This window comes from Daphnia magna, linkage group LG3, assembly GCF_020631705.1.
Source record: "Daphnia magna isolate NIES linkage group LG3, ASM2063170v1.1, whole genome shotgun sequence".
Lineage (NCBI taxonomy): Eukaryota > Metazoa > Arthropoda > Branchiopoda > Diplostraca > Daphniidae > Daphnia > Daphnia magna.
In genome coordinates, this window is record NC_059184.1 from 10,863,309 (window position 1) to 10,872,383 (window position 9,075).

General features: G+C 42.2%; 1 protein-coding gene across 1 annotated transcript; it reads left to right on the forward strand.

Annotated features, from left to right (window-relative positions):
* Window positions 1–6,927: 6,927 nt before the first annotated feature.
* Window positions 6,928–8,787, forward strand: LOC123470676. Its single transcript, XM_045171228.1, has 4 exons — window positions 6,928–7,225; window positions 7,276–7,961; window positions 8,023–8,520; window positions 8,629–8,787. Exons 1-4 carry the CDS (start codon window positions 6,928–6,930, stop codon window positions 8,785–8,787), a joined length of 1,641 nt encoding a protein of 546 aa, XP_045027163.1.
* The last annotated feature ends 288 nt before the right edge of the window (window positions 8,788–9,075 follow it).

Here is a 9,075-nt window from a genome sequence, read left to right on the forward strand (position 1 = left end):
GATTTTCTTCATACTGGTGTGTGCTAAGTGTTGATGCCATGTCTCGATAGATGGCGTTGGTGGTGAAGCAAGCCCAGGAACATGGTGAATCCACCGTGACTGCTAAATGATAAAGTATCTTGCCAATGCGTTCACCAACCATAACTACTGACTCGTTCTTGTTGAAGCTCACGCGTGCTTCGATGAAGTGAACCGTTATTCCAACTTCAGTAATGGCAGCAATGGAGAGTAGGTTTACTCCAAGATTGGGGACGTACAGGACCTTTTCCATTAAAGCTGATGTCTTGACTCCATCCACCAAAGCTGTGAGTTCGACATCGCCATACCCAAGTACATCAAGTTGAGCGTTACCGATTCCTTTCACGGACCATGATTTGGCTTCCACTGGTGTGAAGTTTTTGAAGAATTGCCTTTGATCCGAAATGTGTTGTGTGGCGCCGGAGTCGGCAAACCAATATTGTGACCGTCGAGAGATGAAGCAGGTGGATTGTGATATGAAACTCTTGTCTTTACTCCCATCTGCCACGTTCCCACTTTTCGATGAGGGATTCAGTGGTGGAGTGGATGTTGTAGGGGTGGAAACAGGAATTCCTGGATGCTTTATTCTTCCCAACTCCTGCTTGTGTCTCTTTAGGGTTCGGCATTCTTCGCGGGTATGTCTGTCTCTTGTGCAGTAGGTGCATTTCACATAAGGTCGATACCTCTGTGTCTCGTTCCGATGAGCTCCTCTTCCTCTATTGCCTCTGCCTCGACGACCTCGACCACCTCGTTGGTTGTGAGATGAGTCAGCGTTGGGATGTTTTTGTGCGAAAAATGCTTCATCAGCTGCATCCTGTTGACCTCGGGACCAGCGAGTAGAGTTTGACTCTTCTTTCAGAAGACGCGACGTGAGAAGAGCAATGGTGCGCTCGTTTACTGGTACACTGTCCCATACAGTTGAGAAATTTCGGTAGCTTGGGGGAAGTGTACAGATAATTTTTGTCATTATTTGAATCTCCGTCATGGGTGCGCCTACGTCACTGAGTTGTGAAGCAAGAGTTTCTATCTCTGTGATGTGAGACATGATGCTATGATTGGGTTGGTACTGATACTCGTAGAATCTGTGTTGCAGCACGTGTTGATTCTCAGCGGCATTTTGAAGGTGTTGAGCCGATGTACGAGTCCACATCTGGTGTGCAGTTCTGCAATTGATGAGCGTTCTCTGCTGTTGATGCTCGATCGTGCGTACGAGATAATTACGGGCGAGGATATCTCTTCCCATCCAGTCTTGGATGTCTTCCAAATTAATGACTTCTCCACCCTCATTTAAAATCTGAGTTGGGATATAAAATAAATTCATTCAAAACTAAGTAATTAGTTTTAAGATTAATGATTCAGATGCCATTATCTGTGTTGGAGAGATATATTTAACATAGGCAAAAACGTGGTACTTGCTATGGACACGCAACATGTGGGTCCCTCAAGTCAAACCACCGAAGAAAAATTGCATCAAAGAAAATCTCCAACATCAGCAAAAAAAAAACCAAAAAAACATGGCATGTGAAAAACATTTGTACCTGTTCTGGTAATAGTTCAGTTCCATTAACGATGGTTACAAGATTATGCTGTTCAAGTTTCAGCCAGCATCCAAATTTCCAAAGTGGAAAATTCTTGCCATTAAATTTAATCACTTGATCTGTTTCTCTAGTTGGTGAATTTTCCATTTCGTCTTAAAAGGAAGTGTGCTCTGGTCCCATAACCTGTTGGAGATAGACGAGTATATGCGAGATGGATTCAACATAACTAGGCTTCTGTCTGAGACAGGCTATCACATTTATTGTAGGTTACATGAGAACATAGTTGTAGTCTTCTTCAACAGACGAATAAACATTGAAGAGAAACATAGAATTAATTACCTGAGTATACAATACTCGATGAAAAGAACTGAATATAACTGTAGAAACGACTGGTTTCAGTGGAGTGAATAATTAACACAGTTTTACACAATGTGAGCGAAAAGAAAATGAGAGAGACTTAAGCGTGGTGTTAGCGTGGTGCTAGCTTGGAGCAGAACTAAAAAAACATGGCTGCTGGGATGTCTTGGGCCTATGATATATGGAAGAGAAGGTAGAGGCATCCGTCATTAGTATGTGCTGCGATCTGTCAGGTGCTGCCATCTATTGTTGACATGTTGTATATATTCCAACATTTTCAAAATAAATTTTTAATACCACAAAATCATTAGGTTCCGTTAACATTGGGTTGCCAGAGCTTTTTGTTTTGCTGAATGAAGTGATGTACGAGATACATTGTTGTGAGACAGGCTGGTAACGCATGTTTGATCTTGAAGAAATCTGATTTCGATCTTCTTTATGTGAACTCCATTCTTGGTGATCAATTTCGTCCGTGTATTCCAACAAGTCTTTTATTTCTTCATCTTCTATGAGCTTGGCTTTTTTTTTCTTGTCCGTCGGTGATGTTTGATTTCGACGACCATTTCTTCCTCTTCAATCCGATGCCGTTACATTTTTTCTTTTGCTTATATGGTATATTCACTACATTCAATATTCTTATATTTACTATCCGTTTCACTAATATACAATATTGGTGTTTTTTTGTGGTTACTGGTCATTATACTTTTCAATATTTCGCCGAACATCATTTTCAAGTTTCAAGTTTCAAGTTTTTCAAAATACCAACTGTCATTTTGTCCATAATTTTAGAAAATATGTTGCCAGGTTGTTAAACAGGGTTAAAGGAGTAAATTATACGGAAAGAAAATGAGAAAAAAACACTTCTAATCTTGCAATTAAACTACGAAAAAATATATGAGAACCAAAATGTCTTTATTTCAGTATATCATCACATTAAAAATACACAAATTTTTTTTCTGAATTGACTGCAAAGTTGGCTCGCTTTGGACGATCCTTATAAAAATGCCCCTTTAAAAGAAACTTTAAAAAATTCCCTTAAAAAGCCCCTTTTAAAAAATTGTATTTATCGTAAAAATTAATACAACAATATTACCTACCTTGAAATATTTCTAATTCTTTTCTTCCTCTCCAGAGTCCACTTTATTTTTTTTTTGTGCGGCACAAACAGTTAGGATCCAGTTTCAATTTCTTCTGCATGAATGGGAGGGTTAGATGACGTGTATGGATATTTGAGTGAATTTGGTGTATTTGGTGTTTGAGTGAAAGAAGGAATGGATGGACTGGATGAGAGTGGTGGTGGAGTGAAAGAAGGAATGCATGGAATGGATGAGGGTGCTGGTGAAGGGAAAGAAGGATTGCATGGACTGGATGAGGGTGGTGGTAGTGTGAATAAAGAAGTTTATTCGGCAGGTATTGGGAGGTTAGTTTGTATGTATGGAATGGGCAAGGGCTGGGAAGTGGGAGGAATATTAAACGTAGGTGTTGGTGAGGACGGAGTCGGGGAATGAATTACAGGTGGTATTGGATTTTGGATGTTTTGCTTCTTCCTACAAATGTTAATATTAAACAATCAATAGCTAACATTGTTTACATATGTTTAAAATACTTACTTTTTCTCAGCTGTTATGAACGCTCTTACTAGAACTCTGCAATCGGTGTTCTTCGCAAGAAGCCATTAATTGTCTATGTCTGGGTAATCCTTGAATTTAACAAGGTACCAGACACGGAGCAATCCTTTTTCATTAAGGTACAAACTATGGGGGTTAAAAAAACAGTTTAAATTAAACATTATAAAAACAAAAAAAACAAAAACCAACAAATAAACACAAAAAAAACATAACATACCGGTGTTCAAGTATTTCCTCCACCTCATATTCAGGATCTTCGTCCTCGACCATTTTTAGTTTCACAATACTTAGTAGGTAAACAACAAAAGTAGGTAAACAACAAAAATAAACGTCTTTCACATACAGCATTTGAATTCCGTGTGAATTGAAACTATGGTCTACTGACTATCTGTTTGCCCAAAGGGATTAAGCCCCCTTCCTCATCGAAACATAAATATTGCAATGTGCAGCTGATTTCCCTAAGGAATAACCCCACTGTTTCATAGATTTTCTTATTTTATATATTTTTATTAAATTGCAACACTGCACACAAGTTAAACTTTGCGATTTGTCAACGTTGTTGTGTGGTCAGCTAACAAAGTGTGGTGGCGTCATAGTGTGCGCGTTGGGTTACTCTCAAATTGCCAAATTTTCTTTTTAGTAAAGAAATAAATTTTAAATTGTACTAGTGTTCATTATAAATCGACGGCAATATAACCAGAGCTTAAGAAAAAGAGGTTTGAAATTCCATTTATGTCAGCTAGAGTGTATTATTTTTGCGGAAATATATCAACACCCTTTACATCATTTCCTTTAGCATGAGAGTGACATCATGTTCTGTATCATTTGAAGCAAGGTATACTAAAAGTGGCTAACCAAAAAGTAATTGCATAAATTAAATTAAATTTCTTTTATTAACTCATTTGTTATCTTCTAGGAGGAATCAATTGTTTATTCGTTAGCCAGGGCCTTAGAAGACTTGGTTTAAATTTCAACGGTCCAGTGCTTGTAAGCATGGGAGTGTTCTTTATTTAGCCAGGGTTCTGACGAACTTTGGTTTATCATTGAACAAGCCCAAGGTTTACAAGCTTTGGATAGTTTTAATTTGGTAGCCAGGATCTTGTGTGGCATTGACTTAGGGTGGAACTTGGTCAACACTGCTGGATGCAGTTTTATTCGTTAGCCAGGGCCTTACAAGACTTGGTTTAAATTTCAACGGTACAGTGCTTGTAAGCATGGGAGTGTTCTTTAGTTAGCCAGGGTTCTGACGAACTTCAGCTTATCATTGAACAAGCCCAAGGTTTGCAAGCATTGGATAGTTTTAATTTGGTAGCCAGGACCCTTGTGTGGCATTGGTTTAGGATGGAACGTGGCCAAGTGTGACACCAGCTGGACGTTAGAATCCAATAACGCCACCGAGGAGCAAATCGAACAAGATTATTCCGCAGTGGCAGAGGTCGAAGAAGAAATGAGTGTTGTACTCGCTCTAGCCAAAAACAAACGCGAGGAATAGAAACGTTAACTGGACGCTGAGTTTCAAGACCAGCAAAGAAAAGATGAGCGAAAACGGGAAGAAGATAGAAACAAGCTTCTACAAGATCTGCTCATTCAGCAACAGCAAACCTTTGCAACCAAAATTCGTCAACAACAACAGGCATATACGCAACAAATTCAGCAGCTTAAAATCAAGCTGCAGTACCAATGGCGGCTGCAGCAGCTCCTGCTCTTGCAGTAGCTATACCCGCGCCACAATCAACACCCTCCTCTCGCGCCAGCCTCCCCTAAAGGAAAATAAAACATTTCAAAGGAGATATCCTTGAGTTCGTGCCTCCATCCACTCGTCCACAATGTCGGATGTCCAAAAATTCGACGACCTAAAAGAATATCTCAATGGGAAAGCATACTTGTGCGTGGAAAACCTGGAACTTCCTGCAGCAAACTACAACATCGCTATTGCTGAATTGAAAAGGGTCTATGCCAAACCAAAGGTCCTCATTCAAACCCATTTATGCAGATTTGACAGCCTGGCTCCCGAAAAATCTATGACACACGTAGCCGCTCTTCGAAGGCTACAACTCAACGTTCAATCACACATTAACGCCTTAGAGACATTCTGAGTTCAAAAAGACACATTTGGAGAATTCCTCGTCACAAAGTTGATGAAATTGCTTCCTGCAGAATTGCAGAAAGATTGGTTGAATTCCGATGCAAACAACATCACCGACATCACAGCCCTGCTGAATTTCATCAGAGATCAAGTCGATGCTGCTGAAAGCTATAGCCGATGGAAATCGGAAACAGTAAAAACACCACAGCAGACGAGACCAACCACGCCAGCGAAACAGTCACCAGCTGCTACAGCCTCTCAACTAGCAATAGCAGCTAAATACCAACCAGCTCCACAAACCAGACGAAATCCAAAACAAAGCACACAGCCAACAAATTTACCACCAAGACGACAAGACAACTTCATTGTCCGAGAATCAGAAGACCGTGCATTTTCTGGGGGGAAATACATTACCCCATGGTTTGTCCAGTAAACCTCAAGGACAAAAAAGTCATCATCGCCATGCAGAAAAGGTGCGTCAGATGTTTCAGTGCCAATCATGAAACAACCAACTGCCCCACCAATTATTTATGCAAACGCTGCCAAGCGACACACAATACCGCCCTCTGTGACAAAAAGGTGACAAGATTTGCACACACCGGAAACACTGCCCCAATAAACGTCATGGCATCCGTCTCCAGTGCAAACACCTATGGCGATCTATTGGTGAGAACGGCAACGGTGATGGTAGTATGTCCCAATGGCAAAGAAACCAGGGCAATATTATTTATTGACGGTGGCAGCCATAGGTCTTGGGTAACCAGATCTATTTCGAAATTGCTGAATTCAAAGGTGGTGGCCGTGGAGAATATTGGAAGAAGAGTCTTCAAACAGAGAAAGCCCAATCCAGTTGAAAAGATCAACGCAGTCGAACTAGCGTTCCGGGGCACCTGGAAGGGGCCCCACTCGTAAAAATAACGGCCCTGGAAACGGAGACACTGGACCTTACTCCCATACGGCATTCGCAAGACAACTGTGGTTGGAAGATGAAAAAATGGCTGACGACAGATTTGAAACCAACAGCCAAGAAAAAGAAATCGGCATTTTAATTGGAGTCGACCAGATGTTCGATTTCATTCCCAACGAACCGGCTCCCCAAAGCCCATGCGGCCTTAGAGCATACAACACAAAGCTAGGTCACATGATAACTGGACCTTTGAAGGAAAAAAGATCAAAGAAAGAAAAGGCGATAATCAAGCAAATTCTAGAATGCAGTAGCTTTTCTAATTATCAGACAAAATCATCGTACGCAGCGGGGTGTCTCGATCCAGAATTTTATTTTACGAATCCCTTCGACGATATGGATGAAATGGAAGCCGGTAAGGAGGTCAAAGAGTTTTTGCCCGCCCAGCCGAGGCCAATGGAAGAAATTTCCAGCCAGGAGCTCACCCATACCTCCAAAAGCAAAAAGGAAAAACGTAAAATCGTGAAAGAAGAATTGAAACGGCCAACAGACTTTGATCTATCCATTTTCTGGATGCTGGAACACTTTGCCATCTTAGATGATTGTGATGCAGTGGAGCCAGACGACACTCTCAGCTCCTTTGGCGACAAAATCACCCGTCAAGACGATGGGCGATGCACTGCACCCCAATCCCGTAGAAGACGGACAGGTTGAGGTTAGAAAAAAATTTTCTGATGGAAAAAGGAAGACTGGAGAGTCTTTTAAAAAGACTTAAAAGAACACCAGAGCTTCTATCGGCCTATCATAAGGAAATCGACCAGCTACGAGTCCAAAACTTCGTGGAGGAGGCAGACTTAAACTACGAAGGACTCCCAACCAATCTGCTACACCATCCTGTTATTCGACGGGACAAAACAACTAAAAAAATTCGACCGGTAGTCGATGGGGCGGCAAAATCGAAGTATGGCCCAAGCCTAAACGATGTCTTGGAAACCGGCCCGAATCTTAATCCCGATCTGCTAGCCGTTTTAATGCGTTTCCGTTTAAATAGAATCGCATGGATAGCAGATATTGAAAAAGCCATTCTAAACATCGCCCTGTATCCTGAAGACGGCGAAGCTGTCAGATTTCTGTGGGTCATGACTCCAGAAAAGCCAAGCTCGCTTCTAGTGGCATACAAGTGGAAATGGGTCCCATTTGGGCTCAGCTCCAGCCCATTTTTGCTGCGAGTTACCCTAAACAAGCACCTAGACGGTATGGACCCAATCTACTCCACCACAGTAAGACGGCTCAAGGAGCAAATTTATGTTGACGACTACCTTGGAGGCGCCGGCAACATCTCTCCAGCTAAAACCAGGATACAGGAGACAAAATCCATCTTCCAGGAGGCAAAACTCAACATGCGGAATTGGGTTACCAATGACCAAACAGTTCGCAAATTTCTCAGTGAAAAAGGGGCATTTTAACCCCATAGTGAAAATTTTCACTCAGAAACTGGAAGAAGGTCAGCCTAAGGTCCTAGGGATTCAATGGGATACCGAATCCACCACCTTCCAATTCGATCCTGCATCTATCATCGAAGCTGCGACAGAATTGGGACACCTAGTGACCAAAAGAAATATTTTAAGAATATCAGCAAAAGTATTCAATCCCATCGGGTTTCTAGTACCCACAACGCTCCTGCTGAAAATAATCTACCATAAACTTTGGGAAGCCGAAATGGACTGGGATGTGAAAGCGCCTCCTGAAATACGGAAAACATGGATAGCAGCCATGACTGGGTTGAACGAGTTCGCCAACTTAAAAATCCCACGTTGGATAGGCTACTCGAATAGAGTCATGCAAACTGCAGAAATTCATGTGTTCGGCGACGCATCCGAGGCCGCTAACGGAGCCGTTGCCTACGCAAGACTCCAAACCAAAAACGGCGATGCAGTCATCCATTTTCTTGCTAGCAAGACCAAAGTGGCGTGTCTCCCAAAGAAAAAGGTCAGCTAACCAAGATTGGAGCTATTAAGCTAACTTCTGGGGGAGAAAAGCTCAGAAACTTTTTCCACATCGAATCGTGCCGAACAATATTCTGGGCTGACTCTCTAGTGGCACTTGGCTGGATCCGAGGAGAAACCAACAGGTGGAAACCATTCGTCAGGAACCAATTCGAAGCAATTAAGAAACTACCTGGTTCAAATTGGTGGCGGGACTGTCCAGGCGTCCAAAATACTGCGTATCTCGTCCCGCGGGGAGTGCCAGCACTAACGCTGGTACGCTCCGAGCTGTGGTGGAACGGACCCTCATGGCTGAAAGAAAACGAAACCAAATGGCTGAATTCAACGCCCGAGGTAGAAGAACCCAGTGTCCATAAAAGAATCAAAGCGGAAGCAAAGTCAAAAACCGTCACAATGTCGGTAGCTTCCGTGGAGCCTGCCACTCCAGTGGAATGGCAATTGGATCGAATTCCGTCTTGGAATCGGCTACTCAGAAGATCCGCTTGGATACTAAGATTCACTTAAAAAATCCGTCCCACAAACGCCACACAAGTGAAGA

Excerpts from the sequence above, each read along its gene's own strand:
- LOC123470676 (XM_045171228.1), top strand. The coding sequence starts at position 6,928 with ATGGATGAAATGGAAGCCGGTAAGGAGGTCAAAGAGTTTTTGCCCGCC. Across the intron at positions 7,226-7,275 it reads ATGCACTGCACCCCAATCCC|GAAGACTGGAGAGTCTTTTA; the intron begins GTAGAAGACGGA and ends TGATGGAAAAAG. Across the intron at positions 7,962-8,022 it reads GGGTTACCAATGACCAAACA|AAACTGGAAGAAGGTCAGCC; the intron begins GTTCGCAAATTT and ends ATTTTCACTCAG.